This window comes from Oryzias latipes, chromosome 2 (assembly GCF_053564925.1).
Source record: "Oryzias latipes strain Hd-rR chromosome 2, Olatipes_Hd-rR_3.1".
In the NCBI taxonomy this organism is placed as follows: domain Eukaryota; kingdom Metazoa; phylum Chordata; class Actinopteri; order Beloniformes; family Adrianichthyidae; genus Oryzias; species Oryzias latipes.
The window spans coordinates 35,659,341-35,685,525 of record NC_136238.1 but is presented as its reverse complement, the minus strand read 5'-3'; the positions used below and the strand labels follow the sequence as shown (position 1 = coordinate 35,685,525).

General features: G+C 40.6%; 2 protein-coding genes across 2 annotated transcripts in view; one reads left to right on the top strand and one right to left on the bottom strand.

Moving 5' to 3' along the window:
- LOC144987176 (uncharacterized) overlaps window positions 1-26,185 on the bottom strand; it is a 427,194-nt gene that overhangs the window by 116,149 nt on the left and 284,860 nt on the right. The window lies entirely within an intron of this gene.
- LOC144986858 (uncharacterized) overlaps window positions 1-26,185 on the top strand; it is a 164,985-nt gene that overhangs the window by 1,315 nt on the left and 137,485 nt on the right. The window contains exons 2-3 of the mRNA XM_078935382.1: window positions 6,460-6,750; window positions 8,306-9,097. Of these exons, the coding sequence (XP_078791508.1) occupies window positions 6,460-6,750; window positions 8,306-9,097 (1,083 nt within the window). The remainder of the gene's footprint in view (window positions 1-6,459; window positions 6,751-8,305; window positions 9,098-26,185) is intronic.

Sequence of the window (26,185 nt, the reverse complement as noted above, 5' to 3'; positions counted from 1 at the left end):
TCAGAACATCCTCCCCCGGGAGCAAGATGGCCGCCGAATCTCCGCCTCTGGTCGCTGGAGATTGGCTGACAGAGGAGCCCGCCTACTTCCTTCAGCCCACGTTAGGAGTTACAGCATTTGGTCCTAGCTTCCTGCTTCAAACGTCCAGGGGGGTTATTTCAAAGACGGACCACTGTCCGACCACCAACGGTGTCCCCATGGGGGTCCAGCACAGCCGCCCGGATCCCTCTCCGCAGGCAATCAGTCCCAACCCTTTGTCCTTCTCATGTGAGTTGACACCTCCAGGGTTTCCCATGATTTAAATTGAATCCTGGAGACAATTTAATTCTGGTCCATGTCAGATCTACAGTTAAGGCTTCCAGATGGTCTTAGAAGATCAAAGACTGTTTTCTCCTGAAGGGGGTTGGAGGTTGGAGCTGCATTCCTGAAACCCCTCACATATGCAAATTAACCCTCCGGTCGTGTTCGCATTCAGCCCCCTACTTTAGTGTTCCCGGTCAAAATTGACCGGTCTGTTTTAACTGGTCTTAAAGAAGCTTCTTCAAGGTTTTAAGGATGTAAAACCACACACTTCAGCAAATGACTTATCTTCAATGTAATAAAATTTAAGACTGAAAACCCTAATGAATTTACCAAAAAAATATAAATTCCTTCAATCCTCTAAGGCAATTTTAGAGAGTAAAACACACACATTTCAAGTGAATAAACCTTTTCTTTTTAGTTTCATTTTCTATCATCCAAACATCCACAATACTCAACAGTCATGAACTTTCAATGATGATCTCCAGACTTCCATCCTTGTAGTCATCCATCAGTTTGTAGCTATACACAGCTTCATCTCTAGGGTTGGGCGATGTCTCTTAAATTGGCCGTTGACGATGTTTGCTGTCAACCATGTACAATGATATCGTCGTGTGTGTGTGGGGGGGGGAGTCTTAAAGTGTGTTTCTGAGCAGAGCTTGGACCGTCAGCTCACACAGCGGCTTTGGGGCGGTGTGAGCTTGAAAGCAGAAATGTGGCTCAGTCCTTAGAAACCCTTCAATCACGTGGATTTGTGTTTCCAGTCGTGTCCCGACTAAATAAAGGCTGAAGTTATTCTCACGTTTACGTGCAGCCAGGATGCAGATTGCAGCACCACCCAAAGCTAATGTTGTTAGCCCGTGTTAGCATACTGCTAATTCTGGCTTCATTTCCGGCTCCGTTCTTCAACAGACAAAGCTCTGACCACACGGATTAAAAATAAAACGATGAGCGAACAGGCGCTTCATAATAATTGTGACATTATTAAAAGCACATTTAGAAGATCGTCTCGTATATTACCGAGCTGACATGTCAATGTATATAGCCGCTCGGCGGAACTGATATCCGCTTCCAGTTTTTCAAACCCTACTGCGCATGTGCGAATGATTTATTCCGACCGAAAGTGTGACCCATGTGAACGTTCTTATATTCTGAAAACGTTTTTCTGGGCCCATGTACACGGTTGAATTCTAATCCGACCATTGATCCGATCAAGATATTTTGCACATGTAACCGCGGCTTATGGTGTCTACTGGCAGCGTAGCGGGGCATCACGATGGTGTCTCTCCATCGGGATATCAGTCACCCATCACGATCGGCACAACCCTATTCATCTCCTTCATCAATTACATTAAACCAGGATGGAAATCCAGGGACTTGGGAAATAACTTTTCCAATGTAGACTTCCCCATCTGCAAATGAGTGGCGTACACTTTTAACTGGTAAGGACTGGATGGTCCTTTTTTCTTGGGCACACTTGGAGACACTCTGAGAAGATCCTGCAGCTACAGCAGATTGGATCAGAAACATTAAGTTATCTTTAAGTTCAGTCCATGGCTTATTTCTAGCTCTCCCTCTACTGTCTTTTCTGGAAACAATGAAGACATCCTTCCTTCCCCCTGGGGTCCTGCTGTAGCACTTCCTGCTTTAAATGAAGCTGATTTGTAAGAGCTCTGAATCTCTCAGCATCACCGTCACACTTCTCCATTTTACTATCATCTTTCTCTGATTTCCAAAGACCTGCATCAATGATTATTTCAGTCAAGTTCTTCTTCTTTTCAAATGTTTTCTCCTGCTTTCTGCCAAAGCCTCCACTGCTTTTAGTTGCTTCTCTTCATGGCTCTTTGTGATACTGGCCTCCCTTGCTTTGAATTTAACCTCCAGCTCCTTTCTTCTTTTTCTTACATCATCCACTAGTTGTTCCAGCTTTTCAGGAGATAACTGAGACACCCACTCTGATGTCTTATTGTAGGAAGACATCAGATATGCTTCATTTGTAACAGCAGATGCATTAGGCCTTAAATGTATTTTCACTAATCCTGTTCACTGAAGGTCACACGTTCCCAGATATTTTTAGGGAAAGTGGGTTCTCCTCGGCTCAGGGAGGTTCTGATAGAGTGATGTTTAGCTTTTCTGGTTCTGATGGTTTTTGGAGGAGGTTCTGCTTTCAGTTTGTATTTACGGAGAGTTTGAAGGTTAACCTGCAGCTTTGCTCTAAAACGGCGAAAGAGAAGAAAACTCTTCTTCATGTTTGCTCTTTACACCTTTTTTCATGTCTCTCCATTCAGCAACAGCTCACTGACGGATAGACTTGATGACTTTTGAGTGACAGCTCAGAGGGATGGGATTCTGCTTCTTGTTATAAAATGTGACAGTCTTTAATGATCCTCCTGTGTGTGCGTGTGTCCGCGCGCAGACAGTCTGAAACGCTGAACCAGCTGGTAAAGACGCAGGTCAAAATCATTTGAATTTATGGAGGAAAAAAAACATTGTAATGGTTCAACAGAGCTGAAAATCTATGAACTAATTTTTTCCTGACGGAAAAATACTTTTTTTAGCTTCACCTCTGATGACCGTATTTTGCGCTCTTGTATTTCACGCGGGGGAAAAACTCTCAGCTGCAGATGATATGAACAGGTGAACAGGTGGAGAGAAAAAGCAGGTAAAGAGGTGGGGGAGGGGCTTTGGCTATAAACTGTCAGAGAGATGCAAACACGGCGTCAGATTCAGACGCAGCTTTCCCTTCAGGAGTTGAAGCGGAGATTTTATCTCGGATGATTTTATGAACTCAAACATGGAAACATGATTACCAAGTAGAACTCTTCAAAATAATAAACCTGATCTCTCCACATTCTTGGTGTCTACCATGCATTGATGCACACCGACATCGCTCCATGTAGCGATCAGACCATAACTTTAGCTGGTGGCTCCGCCCACACGCGACCGCGGTTTCTCTTCCTGCTCTTGTCGAGGACGGACGCTTTTCTTCTCGCTCCTCCTGTATCAGCCCCCCCCAGCTTTTGTCTGTCTTCCCTGGAGCTGCATCTTTCTGCCTGCTGCTACTCCTGCTCTTTTTACACTCTAAAGATGGATCTGATCAGCTGGTCTTTGAATTCGATCGACAGAGTTTTTTCCACACTAAGGAACGGGAAAGCGGACCCTTCCTGCCCAGACGGCACCACGCGGCTGGATACACCAACGATCCATGGGGCAAGTGGAGGCTGGTGTGCCTGGCCCAGCTGTCTGTGGAAGACGTTGAGGACGTGTACCTCTTTGGAGTTATGATAATTGGAGTCCTCCTCATTGGGATCGTAGGATTTCTGATCTATCAGGCAGTCTGGGAGCAGAAGACTGAGAGAGGCGATTCGTCTGAGCTCTGTGGAAGGATTCTTCGGGGAGGAGAGACTCAGTACGAGACACTTTCACGAGTGGATCAAAAGCTCTGTGCTATTCTTGCCCACTTAAGCAGGATGCTCTCGATCTTTGAACTTGTGCAGAAGATGGATACCAACTTGGAGCGCGTTTCTGCCCGAATTGGGGCTACACTGGTCTAAATTGCCCACATTTTGGATCAAATCTGCCTCTCAGTACAAGACCAGTCAAGGACACAGCCAGCAGAGCAAACAATCTGCTGGCGCCGGAAAATCTAATCTAATTGGACCCCCCCCCCCCCCCCCCCCCCGACTCGAGTGACTCATTTTCAGTTTCATGATGCTTTTTTTCTGAACGTAACTCCTTGATATTTTCACTGTCGTTTTTCCCGCCGTTCTGCGTGTTTGGTTTTGTTGGGTGATTGTCTCTCCTTTTTCAGCTGACCAACTTCTTTGGATAACTGCTTATTAACATCGTCAAGGATCAAATATTCCCGTATCTAAAGAATTATTCCTTTCTGTTGACCGCTGGCCAAGAACATTTGGACGGATGTATGGTCTCAAATTCCATTCATCAAGATTGATGTTTTTCCGATAATCTTCTTTTTCACAAAGGAGTCTCTTCCACTGCCTGTCCAAGTTTTTCTCTGTAAAATCTGGTGACATTTTTTTAATTAAACATCTCATCCACCTGAGGGCATCTTTATTTAAAGATGTCAATCCTTTCTTTTTCAGTTGGCTTAGTTGAAAAATGTTCCTATTGAAGATCTGCCTTGGAGTTCTGACAGTTTGCTCTGACTTGAGTGCTGCTAAGATTCCCTCTGACAGATCTACATGCAGCCCTGATGAAGCCATCTGAAAAAAGACAAACATTCATTCAAAAATGGCTCAAATAAAAAAAAAAAAACTTTCAACAGTTTTCTTATATTTGCTATTTCTTCCTTAAATATTACCTAAAAATCTCTGAGAAGATGAAGCCTCTACCACACCTGGCAGAGAGAAGTTGAAAGAGTCTTGTTGATTCTTGAGTCCCGACAAAACATGCCACTCACAGAAAAGTGTCAGTAAGATTAAAAGTAAAAAGTTAGATCTGAAGTAACTGAGAATAATGGCATTGTGTTTTTGCATAAATAATTACTTTGTGGGTGTTTTTTTGCTTTGATACATAATTTTTTAAAACCATGGTGGAATCAGAATATGGGATTTTGTTAAAAAATGTCATTACATTCGGCCTGTACTTTCACGTGGTTAAATAAAATAGCACAAAAATTGTAAATAGCAGACATTTTTATCTACATTAACAGGTAACCCTTAATAAAAAAAAGTGTTTTTCTAGGGATTTTCTTAGAACTCTCTAAAATCAGTGATCAGTTTAACTTTGCTCTTGTAGTGATGATCGCTCATTGTCGCGCTCATTAACATAATTCTTCTAGATGTTACTATAGAGAATTGAGTCTGTAAAATCGAATTCCGGGGGTTTCCTCAATGTTTAGGGTGGGGTTTGGGAGATTTTAATCACCTTGTAAGGTCACGAAGCTGGGAGATCGACCCAAAATCAGAAAAAAAGCTGTGGTTGGATCACAAAAATGTCCAGTAAATACACTTTACTTTTCTCAATGAAAGTCGAAGTAGACGCTATACCAAAATGCACCGCGATGCATATATTAACTACATAAAATTTCCAATACGGAAACCAAGTTTTTTAATGGCAGACTGAACACTCGCAAACGGTATGCGCAGTGACACGCACACTACTGTTATTCTCTTTTATGGTAAAAACCACAATAAACAATTTTGCACACAACCTATAGTTTGGGAGACATTGTGTGCCAAAATCTACGATTTAATAATTCACGGTTTGTAGGAAAATGGATTTTTTTAAGACTGATTTCCATGAAATTTCACACACATTCCGCTAATTTCAGTCTTCACCTCAGGAGTTTTGTCGAACTTTGACCTCAGGAAGAAGCCGCCATCTTTGATTTTTAAAAACAGCAACTTTAGTATCAGATATTTAGAAAAACTTGTCGTTGTCGTTTTTTATTGATTGTCTCGTAACTTTTCAGGCGTCAATGGCAAGCTAATGTTGTAAACTACTAAGTTGTAGATTTTGAATGTGCGGTGAGCTCGCAAAAGGGGCACACTCATATTACTCCTTTATTTTTCAGTTTGTTTTTCTGAGTCAGTTTATTATGCTGATAGCTATGCTAGCACTTGTAGCCACATTAGCATAACTAGCATAGTTAGCATAATTAGTATCTTAATCAATGAGTGCTTCTGAGTTAGTTGAGAAGGGGGGATCAAATGTGCGTAGTGGCTGCCCAGGAAGTGGGGTTTGGTTAAAGGTGGGTGCTAAGAGTGGCGGTGGTGTCTAGACTCAGGCGGCGAGGACGACAATTGGGCATAGATGCAGGTAGTGACGGCTGGTGGAGCATAGAGGTGGGCGGTGAGGGCATGTAGCGCGGGCAATACAACGCCACTCACGGCTTTAATTTGCAATTTCATTTTCTTAAAAGGATTAAGAAAATTAATTTATTTCCATTCAGCAGGTTATGGGCTGACAGCTCTTCTCGTAGGGGGGGGGGTAGTTGGGGCCTTTTGTAAAGCTGGGATACAGAGAGAACTTTTTTTTAAACCACTTCATGACACACGGATGTTTACGTTACAAACAATGGTCCTTCAGGGGCTGCTCCTCCAAATAACCTGAAAGAGACTGTTAAATTTGTATTGGTGTTTTTACAATACATTCTTCAAAACATAAAAAAGGCGTCTTTTTTTGTTTTTGCAGGCCTCCCCCAGCATTGGCTGACTGAAGAGGACAGTCTCTACAACCTACAAAGGAACTTCAGATTGGAACCGGTGGAACCAGTTTTGAAGGTTCAGTTGGAGCTGAAGATCGGAGCAGGAACCATGTCTTCCCTTCAGTCTCTGAGAGAGTTGATCAGCGAGCGACTAGCTGCTGCTGAAGAAATCTGCAGACTCTGTGAAAGAACCATCGTCCAGTACGAGCAGGAGCTCTGTCGTCAGCGCAGACTGCTGGATGTCATCTGGAAACCACAGCTGCAGCTACACCACATAGGTATGTTAGCTTTATCAGAGAAACAGAGAAGAAGCTCTTTGAGCTTCATGCTTTTCTTTTTGGGGACCCGTCTGTCACTCAGTGGTGGTTCTGCATTAATTTACCACCCGGGCGAGTAACCCCCTCTCTCCCCGCACACATAGAATTTTGATGACTTCCTTTTGTGTTCTCTATCTTTATTTGTCCATTTTACACACAAAAAATCATGAATTTTATAAACTACATGGGCGTCAAACTCCGTCACACATGCGGCCTAAATCCAAAACACGCTTTGGGTTTTGGGCCGAACAAGAACTTCAGTTGCTCCAAAAAAATTGATAAATTGATTCATGATTTTTCTTAATGTAACATAATTTTGCAAATATATAAATATAACAGTGTTATGTCAATTTTACTGATATAGTATTTTTTAATCATATCAATGACTTTTATAAGTAACATAATCTGCATATATTTTGGATACTTAATTGCCATGTTGATTTAAAAAAACATTATTTTTTTTTAAAGAATTTAAGCAATTTATCTTTGTCATGTGCTTTATTGATACTTCAAGACTCTTAATTCTGTCTGACAAAAGCTAGGATCCAGATAATAATAAATGGTTAATAAAATGGTTAAGGTAGAACAGGGGTGGGATTATAATGTTCGCTTCCTTCCACTCCCTTTCAAGCAATATTTATGAATATGTTTAATTATCAAAAGTTTGATTACTTATTGTATGAATGTATAACTGATTATTTATTGTTTTTTGTGTATTATTTCTATTTGATTGCTTGAAATAAACCATTTCAAATATTTAAAAAAAACTTCACAGATTTCAAAAATGTCCCACAGTTGCTCACAACAGAGGACACACTCTGGACTTGATGATTACCTACAGCCTTTCTGCTGGAGGGTCCAGTGTGTCCAGTTGTGTATATTTGCGTACATCTGTGCACAACTGTCCAGATACCACTTGTGTACATATTCCAATGTACACACCTGGAGCAATAGCTTGAGCTGGTGGAACCACACACATGATCCATGAGTGATGAGTGACATGTCTTTATCAGGCACTACTGTGTGTTTGTTTCTGTAGCCAGTGGAATCGGCTCTTTCCTTATCTAGAACCAGAAGAACAAACTGGAAAAACAAGGTTTCAAGTTATCTTCTCATCTCATTGCACAAGGCAGAAAAAGGCGGGACTTTCACCATCAGCCTGAAACAAAGTTCACCTTCAAACTGTGTCAATTTCAGATGGAGAAATAGAATAGAATGTAGAATATTAGAAGAATTTAGAAATGTGACCTGTGTAAAGCATTTAACATTTAATTTAAATTAAATATTGACACTTTTAATGACAATTTTGCTTATTTATTTCAAATTTTAAAGAATTAATGTCACATTTATTTAATTATTTAATGGCCTCTATATGTATTGTTTCAATGAGTCTCTTCTCGTCCTCCAGACTCCTCAGACATTTTCTCCATTGATTACAGAGTTTATGGATGCTTGAAAAAACCCAAAAGTCCTGGAAACGTATAAAACGCTCCTTGTTGTGTTTGTGTTCCTGCAGTCCTCCCCCAGCATTGGATGACTGAAGAGGAAGATCTCTGCAACCAGCAGAGGAACTTCAGAGTGGAACAGGAGGAAGCAGAACCTCCACACATTAAAGGGGAGCAGGAGGAACCAGAACCTCCACAGGTTAAAGAGGATCAGGAGGAACCAGAACCTCCACAGGTTAAAGAGGATCAGGAGGAACCAGAACCTCCACAGATTAAAGAGGAACAGGAGGAACCAGAACCTCCACAGATTAAAGAGGAACAGGAGGAACCAGAACCTCCACAGATTAAAGAGGATCAGGAGGAACCAGAACCTCCACAGATTAAAGAGGAACAGGAGGAACCAGAACCTTCACAGATTAAAGAGGAACAGGAGGAACCAGAACCTCCACAGGTTAAAGAGGAACCAGAACCTCCACAGATTCAAGCGGAACCAGAACCTCCACAGATTAAAGAGGAACAGGAGGAACCAGAACCTCCACAGGTTAAAGAGGAACCAGAGGAACTCTGCATCAGTCAGGAAGATCAGTTTGATCTGAAGCAGGAGACTGATACCTTGATGGAGATTCCTACTTATGAGGAAGATGAGAACAGTGAAGCAGATCTAAACAATCAGCAGAGCTTTAACGTAACTGATAGTCAGGATGAAGAAGGAAACCAACATGAAGAATCAACATCAACTACAGATGAAGAGACAGAATCCACATCAACTACAGATGAAGAGACAGACCCACAGAACAGAGATCAGAGGAAGAGGAGGGACAGAAGTCATGTCCAAAGTGTGGACAGCTCTCACATGTCAGCAGGTCAGTGTGACTCTGATCTTCATCTCCACACTATCGGTATGTTCACTTCAACAACGGTTCTATCTTGAGCTTCAAGCTCTCCAAACATGCAGTCCATCAACAGCGTGTCCTGGAAGAGTCTCTTCTGTCCCTTCCAGTTGAAAAGACAGAAGACATTGTTGGTCAGAGCAGCCGACAACATTCTTCAAATCACATGATCTTAGTTAGTCCCTCCAGCTAACGACAAACAGGAAACCCTAACAGATCAAAGAGAAAAAATTGTTAGCAGATAAAAAAGTACAATCTGTTTTGTCGTCTGTGGTTCTAAGTTTGTAGTTCAGTTCTTTTCAGCAGATTTCTCTGTCAAACCCAAAATCCATCTAAACCTCTTTGATGTCTCCATGTCTCCAATTCCAGACATTCAGACAGATTCTATTTCCAAAAGTACATTTCAAGCTAAAACCCAAATATAGGGTCCTGCTCATGGATCTGCAGACAGAAAAGATTCAAACCATTTGATTCAGTTTCTTCCAGACCAACACCCAACAATAGCCACAAAGTTCCACTTCACTGTTTAACAAAATACTTTTTATTTCTCTTTTTCTGGCTATTAAGACAATTATTTATAAAATATAGCTTTTAAAATGTAAAAAAAATGGAATTATGACAGTGTTATTAGAACTGTCAAGAGATAAATTCTTTGTGCGATTAATCAATCACTACCTGTTATTAAGTAATTTAATGAATCTATTTATAATCTAACCTAATAATTGCTGTGAAAAGCCTGATTTTTGAGGTACCTTTATTGAAATCTGTGAAATTTGGTGCAGAAAAAGCTCAAGTTAAAACTAAAAAGAGCAACTTAAAAAAAATGATTATATCAGACTTCCAACCTCTACACCAAAAAATTATTTCCTTTTTTCATCCCTGTTGCCGGTGAGATGAAAGGTGCAGCGATATGGGCTCATCTGTGATGAAACGTGAGCGAGTCCACACGAGTGTTGCACATGTTTATGAATGCACAGCGGTTTTTTTGGTCATGTCAGTCATTTAGAATCTAATGAATGAAATGATTGAGATTTCACTCTGGTGTTATCGGATCAGTGATGTGTCTTGCAGTTGAGAAAAATAGATTTAAGTATTTCTATTTCATTCCAGAAACCAAGCAAACTAGCTCCGGCTGGCCGCGGTGTGAGCTATTTTTGTCCAGCTGGCCGTGGGCGAGCTCCGAAGCTCTGGCCTTGGAGCTCTTATGTTTGTCATGAAGGCATCCGGGCGTCTGGCCGGCAGACTGAGAGCGTCTGCAGTATACACAAATCTGCTGCGATATCTACGGGCGCCGCCATATTGGCTATCGCCATTACTGCGTGGCTGTGGACTGTGACTTACCGCTGCCCTCTATTGGATTTTCAATGAAAGCATTTCTCACGCGAATATGACAGGTGCGAGGTAGATAAACAATGGCAAAGGAAAGGGAAGATTGGGTAGATGATGTCAGGCAGTGGCCAAAACTGACCGATGCAGGTAATTTAATGACAAGATAATGTTTTAAGGCGTGTATTAATTGATGACAGCCATAAAACCGAACGCTATCATTACTAGCTGTGTTGCTAATATGTTCATTAGCTTGTAAACAACTAAAACACGACTAGTTGTAGTAAAATAAATGTTTTAACAGGTATCCAGGATTATTTTATTAATCGCCTGGCATGTGATGAGCTTCAGAACGCAAACTACAGGGCACTGATTGAAGGGCAGAATTACATGAGCTTCGGGTGGATTGGCCAAATACAGTACTACACTCCATTGCAGATGACATCATCACATTAAAAGGCATTGTGAGGTTTTCACAGGCAGTGAACTCGTACCATAATGTGTCAGTAACCATACAGAGAGATGGAAGAGTTCTGGAAGTAGTGTGTGGTTGCATGGCCAGCCGAGGAAAGTGTTGTAGTCATACAGCAGGGCTGCTGTACAAAATTAAAGATGCTTCAGCAAGAGGGTTCATAGGCTTGGCCTGCACAGACACAGCATGTGCCTGGAACCGGTCTACTTGTGACAATGTAGTGCCAGAGACAGTGGAAAATATGCAAACCCAACACAGTTGTCCTAGAAAGTGTATGAGTGTCATTTCTACTGCATTTGATACAGATGACAATGTTATTGCACATTTTTCTGCACCCGATATGACTGGATTATCTATGGTTCCTGGAACCATTTTGCATCATGTTTTGACTGCTCAAGCACTGACTGTACACTCAGAAATAGATCCACCAAAAGAGCACATATTGTGTGCAGAACAGAAATGTACACTTTGCAACACAACATTTTAAAATTATGTAAAATGGCAAATTTTCCAAATTTCCAACATCCACATCTGTTTCCATTGGTTCAATAGCTGAGTTCAGGTGTAGTGGCTGAAGACATCTTTTTTTGGGTGGAGGTCTAGCTGGAGTTACCTAAAGAAAAAAAAAGAGCTGTCTGTGCATTAGTAAAACATGATAATGAAGCATATTTAAACTAACAATGTGATGCAATAATATGGCTCTGCTAAGAGACCTACTTACACGACAATCATAGCCCATGAACAACACAGGATATGGATTTTCTCTTGTGGGTTGTCCATCAGGAAAATGTATCCCACACACCTTAGAGTGAAACATAAATATACATACATTGGTTGTTGCAGGGCTCCAGACTAACTTTTTTCACTAGGAGCACAGTGGCCCCTAACTGAAAATTTTAGGGGCACAACCAGAAAATTAAGGGGCGCATACCGTAAATCAACATTCTAACCAAATCTACTAATTTCCACTGTATTACTAATAAATACTTTAATAATAGATGCAGAAATTACAATGTGCTGTTTCAAATTCAGTGTCACATTTTATTGTGCACTTTTGAAGATGCAACAAGAAGGTAAACTGACAGCACCATCGCTGTCATGACAGTACAAATAGTAAAGAAAATGGATGGAAATTTATCTTTGTGACACCAAATAGGTGCTGCCAAGATGCACAATAAGCGTGTTTGAGATCACCCAGGTGGACGCAACGCTGCGCAGATCACCTGGTGTGAGACATATATTTTTGTTTTTGCTCCAATTTCAACTGTCAATCATCACAAAAATATCGCGAGAAAGGGGTGGGAGCAAGGGGCAAACCTACCCGGACACAGCTGGAAACTCAACTGAACTGAAGCTGCCCTGCAGACTACAAAACAATGCATTATGGGACATGTGTCCTGATGGTTTTTGTAGTGGAGTGATTAATTAAAATAATTTAAAATACCAATTCATTAAAAAAGGCTACATGCATTACAAAACATTCAAATAATCATAAAATATATAATAACACAGATCATACTAAGGGGGAGAAGAATATTAAAACTAAATTGAATGTTAAGGACAACTCCAACTTCCTGTCCTCCTTCAGTCTTGCTGCAGATTCGCTTTCATCTCACAGCCCCCCCTGGTCTCCCCAACGATCCAGGCGAGGTGCTGGTTCATCTCAAACACGTCTGTCGTTGCATTTTCCCCACGTATTTTCAGTGTGTCTAAGGCTAATCTTGTTGTTGCTCGAGCGTGTTTAAAGTTCAAGCCCCGTTAGCTGTCACGCATGTAGGTGTGGGACATTTATTCTCCTCAGCTGACCCGACTCCCGCGGGAGCGGCGTGCTGCCGTAACGGCCGTGCATAACCGTTTGATGCGCCGCCGTAACCGTCACCAAAACCTAAACCTTCCACCGGGTCTGTGCGGCCCAGAGAAAAGTTCAGCACGGACTGCATGTATTTAGAAAATTACGAGCGAATAAATACGTTCTAAAGGAAAGTAAGGAACTCCTTAATGTGGTCCGGGGAGGGGGCTGTCAGGTGTCCTGCTTTCAAACCCTGTCATTGTCACGCCCCCAAGAGTCATATACCCCACTGTGATTGGTTGGTCAGCTCCGCGCACGACAATGAAAAAGTGTCATTCATACAAACTGGCGGGCTGCAGTAACATTAAACCTTCATAGTAAGGCGGGGACCGCAAAATATCATCTTGGGGGCCGCAAATAGGCTGCGGGCCGCGAGTTTGAGACCCCTGCTGTACACTCTGGCACTGGTACACTAGCCACAGGTCGGCAGAACGAATCAATAGTTCGCTTACCCATAGTTCAGACGCACATATCAGGTTGTGATATTTGTCTCCGTTTCCTTCCCACAGATATTTACGCACACTCGATTATCTATAGGCCCCTCCCCCTACACGCATTTTAGCCACTCACAGTGGCTTTCCCTATTCTTCTCACACACAGTGGCCGCCTCACAGACAGGTATCACGCGAGAGTGTACGTGCTCGCGTTTCATGAGTATGTGCGCGAGTGTGTGTGTCTGCTGTGTGGGCTTGCGTCTCATTGATTATTTCATTGATCATTGACGTGCCCCTTCCACGTTTAATGTATAAAAAATACGAAGGGTGGGGGAGGCAAATTTACTGGTAGCACATGTGCGACTGGATGTAAAATTCAGTCGCGCACACTCAAATTTTGGTCGCAAAATGCGACCCATACCTTGCAGTCTGGAGCCCTGTTGTTGTAAATACTTCTGAAATACTTTGCACATGCACAATTCCATTATACCATCCTATTTATTAATCCCTGGAGGGGGTTTACATTAGGGCTGAAACGATTCCTCGAGTTACTAGAGTTACTCGATTACAAAAATTCCTCGAGGCAAAAACTCTGCCTCGAAGCCTCGTTAAATTCCTATGACCCGCACTATACGCGCGGCGCAGGGATTTGATTGTGTCACACGGACCGTTTATTCACACGGACCTTTTGAATTTAGTTGACGTGATGGCGGAGAATAGATCTATAAATAAACGGCAGAAATTGTCTAAAGTGTGGGATCATTACACACTTAATAAAGAAGAGAACAAGGTGCAGTGTCTCTACCGCAAAATAGAGCTGGCATACACAACAGCACATCTTCCAAGATTCAGCATCTGAACAGAAGACGTCTGCGCGACCGCTGGAACCCCGGCGCCTTAGGCGCGGGACCCGCGCGTGCCGCTGGCAGCGAGCGAGGGGCGGCGAAAGGAGCTCGCCTTTCACCGTACTTCTTTAAGCATTGCAAAAATAACAAAAGCATTATTTTTACACAAAATATAAACAATGATAATGATCAAATATGTTTTCTGATTCTTTTATTTTTAATGGCCTTCCACTTTGGTGTTGTGCCACCCTTTCAAAGGTTTCTGCTCCCCCCCCCATACAAAATGTTCTCAAGACCAACTTAAAAACACCATTGTTCCTGTCTCGGTATTTATGAACCTGAGTGTATATAAGATTATTATTTTGTTGGAATTAATTATTTCGTATATATAAGTAGTAATGTATTACTACGGAGTCTGTGATCTGAAATACTCCATTACTGACCAAAGTAACTACTGTTAGTAAGTACTGTTACTAGGGCTGGGCGAAATGGGCTAAAAATGAAATATCCGATTTTTTTTTGTTTTTTTAATTCAATTTCCGATTTTTATTCCCGATTTTTTCCTTTTTCTTTTTTTTTTCCCATCCTACTTAAGGAAAGCAATAAGTACAAACGGCAGACAAGTTCAAGCAAATGTTGCTTTATTTAATCAAACCCAAGACAAATTTAACGCCCATTTCTGGGATGAATAATTAATCAATAAATGAACACGCTCTTGGAATCAAAGTTAAGTATAAGATTTTGTTTCTTACTCCCTTTTTGGACTTGTTTAAATAATTGTGTCCTGTTTTATATAACTTTTGTCTTGTTTTTGTCTAATTTTGTTATTCCACACTTGTTTTCACTTATTCAAAACAAAAAGGTTACTTCTTTACTTAAAGTCCCAGCTGTGTTTTTTTTTTCTAATTTTATTTATGAACATTGAGAAAGTTATAAAGCAGTACATTTAAATTCACTTAGGGTCAGTTTTGAACCCATGACATATCTCCATTCTCAACAATTCTTTTCCTTTTTTTTTTTCTCAATAACATAACTTAGTATCTAACTAGACACAAAACAGGGAACAGCGGATGCATTATTAGGGAGGAAGAGAAGTAAAAAAAATAAAATAAATAAAAAATAAAAAAATTATATCAATACAAGCCAGACATGTCCATTACCTCCATTTGTTGTAAATTATTAACATAAAATATCCATTGTGACCATATCTTCAAAAATTTGGGCATCTCTATCCGAAGTGAGTAGGTTAGTCTTTCCATCTGACAGATTTCATTTACAATGTCTATCCAATTGTCCACGCTGGGTACAGTGGGGAGGAGCCAGTGTCTTGTCACTGCTTTTTTACCAGCAGTTATTAATATTCTGAATAAATTTTCATTGGTAGGTGGGAGTTGTGTCTTACCTAAAATCAGATTAGTAAAATCACAGGGTATTGTCTTATTTAATATAGATTCAATGTGTTTATGTATTTCCTTCCAAAATTGTTTTATAATGGCACATTCCCAAAATATATGGTAATGGTTGGCTTCTACTTCTCCACACTGCCTCCAGCACTTATTTTTATCTCCATTGCCATGTTTTGTTTGGGTGTAATAAAAAACCTCATCAAACATTTCCATCTAAATTCTCTCCATGCATGTGAATTTGTACATTTCCACACTGATAAACAGCAATCTTTCCATTCTTCGTCTGTCATAGTTGTGTTGCTTTCTTTCTCCCATTTACTTTTTATATATTGAGTTGAGGTCAATTTTTTCTCATAAATCCCTTGTAAAGTCTAGATATCATACCTTTTTTACATTTTCCTTTGTATGCTGTTAATATTTCACCAAGCACTGGTTCCTGTGTATCCATGGTGTGGAGGATCTCTTTGTTAATGTAGTTGCGTAATTGTAAATATCTGTAAAAATCATTTTTTCCTAAGTTATAATTATCCTTAAGTGTTTGAAAATCTTTCATTATTCCCTTGTCCATTAAAGAATGATATGTGTTTAACCCTTGCATTGTCCAGTGACGAAATCTGGTGTCTAACTGGTTAGGCTTGAAATCATGGTCGTATGCGCACCATCTTACAATTTTTAAGTTATTGTTTAGTCTGTATTCGTCCTTTATTTGGGACCAGATTTTTAATTGTGTCAATATCCACGGGTTTTCAACTTTCCCCAGGTTTTCCCCTATGTTTTTGTTTCCCATGAGCGCCTGTAGTGGGGGGTCTGAAACTAATATTACTAAAGTAATTCAATGTCTTTCCAACGGGCATAATAATTTGGATGGCAATGAGTTATTAGGGGTTTGAGTTGTGCGGAATAAAAGTAATCTTTTAGGTTAGGGACCGCCATCCCTCCACTTTCTTTGGGGAGTTGTAAGGTTTTAAATCTGACACGTGGCTTTTGCCCAGCCAGATGAATCTTGATAAAATTTTATCCCATTGTAAAAACTGTTGTTTAGTAAGTTCAGCAGGAAAAGCTTGGAAGAGAAACAGGAATCTCGGTAGTAGGTTCATTTTCACTGATTCAATTCGTTGGGTCAGGCTGATGTAAGGGACGGTGGACCATCTGTTGATGTCAGATTTTATCTTTGTAATCAATTCTTCATAATTATATTTTGTTGTGTTAGTGATATCTTTGGGAATTATAATTCCCAAGTATTTTAGCAAGGACAGGTCCCATTTGAGATTTGATTTGGTACGTAGTGGGGTTGGTGGATTATAGTTTAATGTCAGTATTTGGGTTTTCCCCATGTTTAACTTATATCCTGCGTGGTATCCAAATGTATTTAAACACTCAAATAATCTGGGCAATGATTCATTAGGTTCGCTTGTGTAAATTATTACGTCATCAGCATATAGGGCAACCTTATGCTCGTCTCCTGCAATAGATATTCCTTTTACTTCATCAGTTTGCCGGATTAGTTGAGCGAGGGGTTCAATGTAGAGTGCAAAAAGGAGGGGTGAAAGTCCACATCCTTGTCTTGTTCCGCGTTCCAGTTCAAAGGTGTTGGACAATTGACCATTGATTTTTATACAGGCGGTTGGTTTTGTGTATAGTGATTTTATTACTTGTATGAACTTATAATGAAACCCAAATCTCTCCAAGACTTTATATAAAAAACACCAGCTGACAGAATCAAAAGCTTTTTCAGCATCAAGGCTGACCATTGCTGCTTCTATTTTGTTTTTCTGAATATGACTCAATATGTGTAAGGTTCGTCTTATGTTATCATAAGACGATAACATAAGTATACGCCATTTACCATCATGCGTTTGCCTTTGTGAAATAAAGCCTGTTTGATCGGTATTGATGAGACATGGCAGAACAGATTCTAATCTCTTTGCCATGATTGCTGTAAACAGTTTATAATCCACATTGAGGACAGAGATGGGTCTAAATGAATTACAGTTAAGTGGGTCTTTTCCTTCTTTCGGGATCACTGATATATTTGCTTGTTTCCATGTAGGTGGTATTTTGTTCTCTTTTAATACTTTGTTTAAAATTTGGGTTAGAAAAGGTAATAATTCCATATTGAATTTTTTGTACCATTCTGAAGGAAAACCGTCCGGCCCGGGTGCTTTATTTGCCTTGAGATCTGTTATGGCTCTTGACAGTTCTCCTTCGGTTATTTCAGCTGTGAGTAACTCATTTTGATCCTCTGTTATAACTGGTAAATGAAGTGTTTTTAAAAAATTCTGTATTTGGTGGGGTTTTTTTAAGTTTGGTTGTGTGTACAAATGTTTGTAATAGTTTAAGAAGATGTTTTGGATTTCGCTTTGGTTATGTACACAAATTTTGGAACTTGGGTCTTTAATTTTGTAGATTGTGCTGTCCGCTTCTTGTTTTTTTAATTTACTTGCTAATAGTTTAGCAAATTTGGGACCGGATTCATAATATTTTTGTTTTGTGTATATCATCTTCTTCCGTATATCTGTTAGATACATTGCATTTATTTTTTTTCTTAAAATTTTTAATTTTACTTCAGTTTTTTTCTCTGGACGATTTTTATGTTCTTTCTCAAGTTGTTTCAGTTCTTTACTCAAGTCCGATAGTTTAGTTTCTCTCTCCTTCTTTTTATGCGTGCAAAAAGATATAATTTTTCCTCTCATCACTGCCTTTAGTGTGTCCCAAACAATTTCTGAGCTGACCTCCCCGTTAAGATTTTCTTCCAAAAATGTTTTGATGTCTGATTTGGTTAGTTTGATGAATTGTTGGTCGTTAAGAATACTTGTGTTTAGTTTCCATTGTAGGTTTTTGTGTGTTGCACCAACTTTTACATTAAGTAGTACTGGTGCATGATCTGAGATGTCGATACTTCCAATTTCAACGTTTTGGATCCTTTCACGATCCTTTTTAAAAATAAAGAAATAATCTATCCTTGAATATACTGTGTGGGCGTGAGAATAATGGGTGTAGTCTTTTCTTGTTGGGTAGATGTCTCTCCAAATATCTATAATACCGTGTTGTGATATTAACATTTTGAATTTTTCCTGCCAGGTGCTCTGGGGATCTAGTCTTGATGAATCTAGCCTTGGGTCTAGTCTAATGTTCCAGTCCCCCCCACATATAATTATACCATCTGCCTGTGTCATCAATGCTATAAGTTTTTGATAAAAGGAAAATTCACTACCAGGGGGGGCATAGACATTTAAAAAACTTATTTTAACCCCATCTATTTTCCCTGTTACCAGTATGTATCGCCCTTCTTTATCTTTTTGTACAGAAATGAATTCAAATGGTATCTTTTGGGATATTAAAGTTGCAACACCTCTTCTGTGTCCAGTTTTATAAGATGAGAAATAGACTTTTGAGAACCCCATCCTTTTTAGTTTCTCATGCTCAGTTGGGTTAAGATGAGTTTCTTGTAACATGGCAATCTGGACTTCGTTCTTTTTTAGTTTAGACAATATCTTATTTCGTTTAATGGGGTTAAGTACTCCATTTACATTATATGATGCACATAGGACTATATTATCTGTCATGGTATCTTGTTTCTGACAAAAGAGTTCTCTTCGTACATGGTCCCTTTACATAATAACAATGCATCCGTTTAACTAGAAAGAGTTGAACATAGAAAACAACAGGAATAAAAAAAACGAGTGTTCTCTCAGCAAATATTTTGAACAAATGAACTTTTTGCTGGGAGAGTTCTTCCGGAGAAGAGGTTCTGGCAGGCAGAACCTTTGTGGAGCTGGAGATGTTGGAGCTCCATTCAGGGATAGTCCCGCCCACTTTAAAGGGCAGGGCCCTGGGAGATGGCTGTGCTGTCTTTACTGTCATAGCTATTGTGTGTCCCGACTAATTTACTGTTTACTTTAAACGTCAGGAGGAAGAAAAAGAAAAGAAAAAAGAAAAAAAAAGGCACCTTGAACACTTACATTAATCACCAGTTCCAAAGAACCTCTTTAACCATTTTACTTGTCTTTTGGTGGTTTCCTCCTGTATTCTTGGAGTTTCTCCACGTAGCCCGGTTGATGCTCCTCCGTACTCCTCTGCTCCGCGCCGTCTTCCCTCCGCCTCCACACAGAAAGTTGTTGTAGCTCCCGCCGGTGGGGGTCGGCGGGAGGGGGGATGACGGTGACCGGGAGCCCCCGCGATGACATGTCAGCTGTAGCCTCCGCTGCGGTCTGGTATAGGCGCGCTCCGTCCTCGTAGAGTACGCGCATTTTCGCAGGGTAAGGCGTCTGGAATCGGATTTTTCTCTCCTTCAGGACTTTCTTTGCTTGGTTGTATTCCATACGTTTCTTCTGGATTGCTGGGTGGTAGTCGTGGTCCACGAAGAAGCGGTTATTGTTGTAAATGGTCTGTTTCTTCTGCCAGGCCCTCTTTATAACTTCCTTTGCTCTGAAGTTGGAGAACTTGGCAATGATGGAGCGGGGTTTGGACTGCGGTGTTGTGGGCTTTGGTGCTAGAGCTCTGTGGGCTCTTTCTATCTTAACACCGGAGTCACGTGTGATATCCAGAGTCTCGAAGAGCAGTTTTTCTAAAAAGGCGATCATATTGGTGCCCTCCGCTTCTTCGGGAATGCCGTATATTCGGACATTGTCTCTCCGTGCGTGAGCCTCCTGCTCTGTTAGCTTAGCCTCCATGTTATCCTGCCGCTGCAGAAGTTTCCTCAGCAGCGTTGATGTCGCTTGTAGAGTTGTTTCCACATCATCAATGCGAGTTTCAGCTTCTTCCAATCGAGCTTCGGCCTTCAGCTGGTTTCTTTGGATCTCTGAAAGTTGTCGTTCATTGTCCCGTCGGAAGCTTCTTAATTCTTTCAGGATTTCCTCCAGGCTAGCTGGTCCGGTTTCGCCTTGATTCGCCTCGTGTTTGGAGGAGCGGTTTCGATTGTCATCCATATCTTCGGTAGTAAGTGCAATATCTGTGTTTTTCCTCCTTCGGATCAACTCCCTGGTTTCCATGATGTTAAAAGAATATCACTTTGCTTCAGAATACTTTATTTCCAGGGAGTTTGTTTAATGACGTCGGGGAGCACTGAAGCTATGCTGCCATCTTGGGTGGAGAGCCAGAAGTCGCCCCAGCTGTGTTTTAAGTCCCACTTTGTAGTCTAGACTAAAAGGAGACAAACATTCACCTTGACAGTAGCACCATTTTCTGAAGGATTAACAATACAGCTCATATCTGGGCTCTAAGGTTTTAATTAAACTAAGAAACCCCGTCTTCTCCACGGAGAAGATGATGAAGCAGCAGGAGTCACGGTCAACCCCCCACCCCCACCCCCGCGGCCGCCTCCTCCTCCGAACACAAAATCCTATGGCAGCTGCGTCGCAAATGAATATACCGGTACAAGTAATAATTACAACGCAGTATTCTTTATTAACAAAAGACAGTAACAACTACTTAACTAACTAATGAACTAACTATACAGGAGTTGTAAGATGAGTCTATGTGTGTGTGTCAGGGCGCGTGCGTGTGTAAGAGGACTGGGCGCGTGCCACGCGACCGCTCGTGACAGCCTTTGACTGCAATTGGCTTTAGGCAGCGTGGGGTCTCTTCCTCCACGTCTGTGGCAGCAACCCAGACCAGTTCCAAACAGATGATTTTATTCCTTTCTTGGGAACAAACTTCCCACTGTCACCGGTAGCCATGCTGTTGCTAGCTGCTTCGTGTGTCGATTGTCGCGTGCCAAACGGCTGTGTGAAACTAACACTACAGAAGCTATGGGGAGCCAAAAATGCGCCACATAAAAACTCGATTTAGTTATGTTTGAAATCGCCCGTAACAAAAAATTTGAATTAATTCATTTGATCGATTTATCGCCCAAGCCTAACTGTTACTATGTAATTCATTAACCCAACACTGTTTATTAATTAGTAGTCAAACCACGAGGAGCTTTCTAAAAGGGGTCTATGCTAAAAAGAAGTAGAGCAGACTGGACAGTAGAGCACCCCACCCCTCAGCCCCGGGTTCCAAATAGGAAGTAGCTGCTGTCTCTAAGAAGCCAAACTCCATTAGATGTCTATAGATAAACATGCAGCTGTTACTCATTCTAAATAGATAGAATTACCATTCTTGTTGTGAAACATTTTTCTTAAAATGTTGTTGCAAATCTTTGGTTTTTTTTCATAATATTTTTTCTTTATTGCTAGTTATTCAAGTTATAAACTGACCAATCAGATGCCTCAGTAAAAGGTGTGGTGCCCACTGGCCCCACCTCGAATTTTTGATTGACAGATTCTTCTGAGCAGCTTTCAGTGATGGGGGGTGTGGACTTTGAACTAGCTTATCATGAATGGCAACTAGTTGTTCTAAAAACGTGACTCAGACCGCCTGACTAATCACTGTTTTCTGGCTCAAAATGGCGATCGGATTTGTTCTTATTGACAACAAAGATTATTATATCAGAACATTATGTTGTTGGCTTCGGTATCTTTTAGAGCTGTTAAGCATTTTGGGCCAATCATGTATGGAGTCTCAAACTGTTCATAATTGAATAAATAAATATGACCTCATGCAAATACACAATCACAATAAATCTCTCATCAATATATCAAAAGATCATGAAATTGTGAAAAATCTACACACTGATTTTAAATTAGCCATTATATTATTAAATATTTTTCATTTTACTTTAGAAACCTGTTCATTATTTTAAAACACCATTTTAAAATATTAATTTTAATCATGGTGGATAATATTATAATTCTATGGCTTTTTCAGAAACTCAGATCTCCAAATCAATATTTTCCTAAGTATCTTTGTTTTTATATCTTTGTTTTTATTTCATGTTGCTGTTTTTCAGAATGACTTATTTATTTCATAATGAGCTTTTTCAGCAGAATGAGTCTGTCAATCAAACCAGAAAAGGCGGAGACACATTTGTGATTGGCTACTCCTTTACTCAGACATAAGCAGCAGCACCCTGACTACATCAATGGAAGATGCATCAGTGAACGTGACGGTGCAAAGCATGCACCTCAACACTAGGGGGTTGGTTCTAAATTTACGGATGAAAATTGGCTATTGAAGGTTTTAGTGTTGGTTGTGCGTTTATTTTTTTTCTCATGAAAATATAGTAGCAGACTACGTTGGGCTGGGAGGCTGTTGGAATGCCTCTAATCTTCTATGTACTGGAGCTCTGTGAACGCACCAGGATGTGTGTGGGAGGAGCTACCAGCTAATGTTTGTAGCCTGATCGCTACATGGAGCGGTGTCTGTGTATATGTCAATTTGCATGGTAGACACGGAAAATGTTCAGAGATTAGGTTTTAATTTTGAAGAGTTCTACATGGTAATCATGTTTCCAAGTTTGAGTTCATGACATCATCCCAGCTTCAGCTCCCTTGATAACGGCTGCTTCAGCGGTTTTTCCATCTCTCTCTGGCTGAGTTTGAAAGCTTGCTGTCCCGCTTTAACCCTAGAGGGAACAATAAAACCAGACGACTTGATTTATAATTATTGTCTCCATGAAAATAAAAAATATAAGGTTCAGGAGGCCCGAGCAGGCTGGCTCTGCTGGCTGTTAGCTCGCTTTTGGGAGCCGCTACAGTGATGGCGTGTAAGGGAAACAGATGTGACGACAGACTGGATCTGTGAGCACAGACAGCGGAACTGTGTTAGCTACAGAGTAGAGATGAGCTCTGAGAGAATAGCATGAGGATTTTCAGATAAAAACTGCATTTTCCAATGCAAAAAAAAATAAACATTTTGGACTTTCATTTATAGGGGTGTCACGATTTTCCAAATCCTCGATTCGATTGCATTTTCGATTCTAAGGTCACTGTTCGATTCGATTCTCGATTTTTACATTTATTCTTTTTAAAGCCCAGATTGTCATTTTTTAAACTAGACTTTAGTGCAATATAATATCTGACCTTTGTTGTACCACACCACATGGTCAAATTTAAAACTTTTATTAACAACATAATGTAACAATAACCTATATCTTTAGTCAAATGAAAACTTAAAATTAACTGCCATCCAGTTTCTATTTTGTAAGTCCAGTCTTCTTCACAAAAGATGACATTCAAGTTTAAAACAAAACAAACAAAAACAATAAAACAGACATGTCCATAGTCTCTGAACAATTAAGTGTCTTAAACTATTTCTGAGCAGATGAACATAAACCACACTGATAACAACTTTTATCCCATGAGAATGATGACTGTATTTTTTCATTCTTTCATCTTCTTCCTAAAGATTTTATTTAGAGCTTCTCTTTGAGTTGTCCAAACCATTAACATTTTTAATAATAAAACAACACAAGACAATTGTAACAGTTTTGCAGTTTTAAGTTCTTCTTAAAGAAGAATTGGGAAAGAGAACTTCAAAAACTTTCTCTTTTACATTATTGCGCATGGAGGGAATCACCGTAGCTGTGAGATGCTTTCTACTTGGGTATTCGTAGCGTGGCTCTAGCACGCTAATTAAATGCCTAAAACTCGAGTTTTCCACCACTGAATAAAGTTGCATGTCCGTGGCTATGAATACTCCTACCGCACGCAAAATTGCATTTGCACGAGTTGAGTTGCTTGGAAGTTTAATTCCAAACGAAGACAGAAGAGTAGTTTTTGTAGTTGTAGGTTTAACACAGTGCTTCTCAATTATTTTTTGCAAGGCCCCCCCTAGGAAAAAGAAATTATTTTCCGCCCCCACCTCCCCCCCCCCCCTTCTCACACACACACACACACACCCACATACACACACACACAGACACACACTCGCCACGAAGACAATGTATTAGGTTAGTATCTATGAAAATTGTGTAAGTATACCTAAAATTGTATCTTTTAACAATGAAAAAGAAAAAAAGCAATATAAATCCACTTTCAACAAATATTAAATTTCTTTTGCCACACAGAAACCCTGTTATAGTTTAAAATAGAAGAAAAGCTTAAAATAAAAATATCTGTCAGTCCTTAATTAAACTAAAATATTTTGACCAACTGAACCATTTGATGCAGAGAAAAATAATTCAATCAATAAATAATATTAAATGTAAATTGATCTGAAACATTAACACAACAGCACCAATATATTTAACGTTTTTAGTCTGAAGAAACAGGTAAAAAACATTGTGCTGATTTTGTTACTAAATGATAATTGTTTATTTCTGATTTCATAAAGTGCAGATGTTTTCCTGCATTACCTGCTGTCTTTATGTCAAATACGGACACCAACTATCTGGGCGCACCCCACTATTTGAGAAGCACTGGTTTAACAGATAAATAAATAAATCTATGTTTTTGTGGTGCGGAGATGCCCTGCCATGTTAGTCGTAATGCCAGTGACAGAATATGGTACGCGCACATAGCACAGCTTGCAAAGAGTTGTTTTTTTTTTTTTTTTTTTTTCGACAACGCGAACGTTGTCAACATGTCTCACTGGTGGAAATCCAAAATACTTCCACACCAGCGACTTCAGTGAAAGAAGAGGGGATTCGAGTTCTGTCAATGGGACTCCTGCATCTGCAGTTGCCATGCTATATTTTGAGCGGCTGTTAGAGGAGTTGACTCACAGCACTTCAACAGGAGTGTTTTTTTCCGCTTGGCAAGTAACCGGACGCAACATGGGGGCGTGGGAGCATCAACGATTCCATTTTTTAATTCGGAGTTCGAGACTGACTTAATTTCGATCCATTTCGTTTTAAAGTCGAAATCGTGACACCCCTAGTAAGGACCTTGTATGTTACTATTGCTAGCAGATTGGTCACAAAGCCTCCGTATGCCCAATTTGCAAGACTAAATTCACAGGTGCTTGCTAGGCACCCAGGCCAGAGACAGAGAGCAGGGCCTGTTCACACGGACAAAGACATTTTCCAGCCACTTAAATCTGTGACTGTGAATGGACAGCAGGTTACTGCTATGCTGGACACTGGCAGTTTTGTTTCTTTGGTCAAACAGGGCTGCACGGTGGCGCAGTGGTTAGCGCTCTTGCCTCACAGCAAAAAGGCCTCCGGTTCAAGTCCCGGCTGGGGGACATGAAAAACTACATCAACGGGGGGCCTTTCTGTGTGGAGTTTGCATGTGCATGCGTGGGTTTTCTCCGGGGTCTCCGGCTTCCTCCCAAAACATGCTTCATAGGTTAATTGGATACTCTAGGTATGACTGTGAGAGTGAATGGATGTGTGCAGGTTGGCTCTGCCTTCCCCCACAAGTGGCCGGGACAGGCTCCGGGATCCCCCTGACCCCGAAAGGGATAAACTGCTAAGAAAATGAATGAATGGTCAAACAGAGTTTAATCCCTTTTGGTGGACGTGATTATGGCAGGCAAACAAATGTTGTGTGTGTACATGGCGACAAACATTTGTACGCAAAAGCCAATGTAACTGTGACCATAAATGTACAATCATGTCTTTTGACTGCTGGAGTGGGAGAAAACCTGCCTTGTTGATTTGATTTTGGGGTGTGATTTACTTATGTTGATGTTGGGGGTCTTATTAAATGAGGCTACTGAAACAGCTAAAGCCAAGCTGAGCTAGCTGTTAGTGAGTCAGCACCCGTGCTTACTAGAGCTCAGGCTAAAGCTCGGATGCAAAGTCTTCCACACATGGATGACAGTTTCTTTGATGGCAGGGGTTGACATAGCCCAGAAATTTGAAATTTTGAAAGTTACTGGCCCGACACCGCGCACAGTGTGACCAACCACTCCGCAGGTGCTTGCAACTTTAGGGGGGTCCGGGGGCATGCCCCCCCGAAAA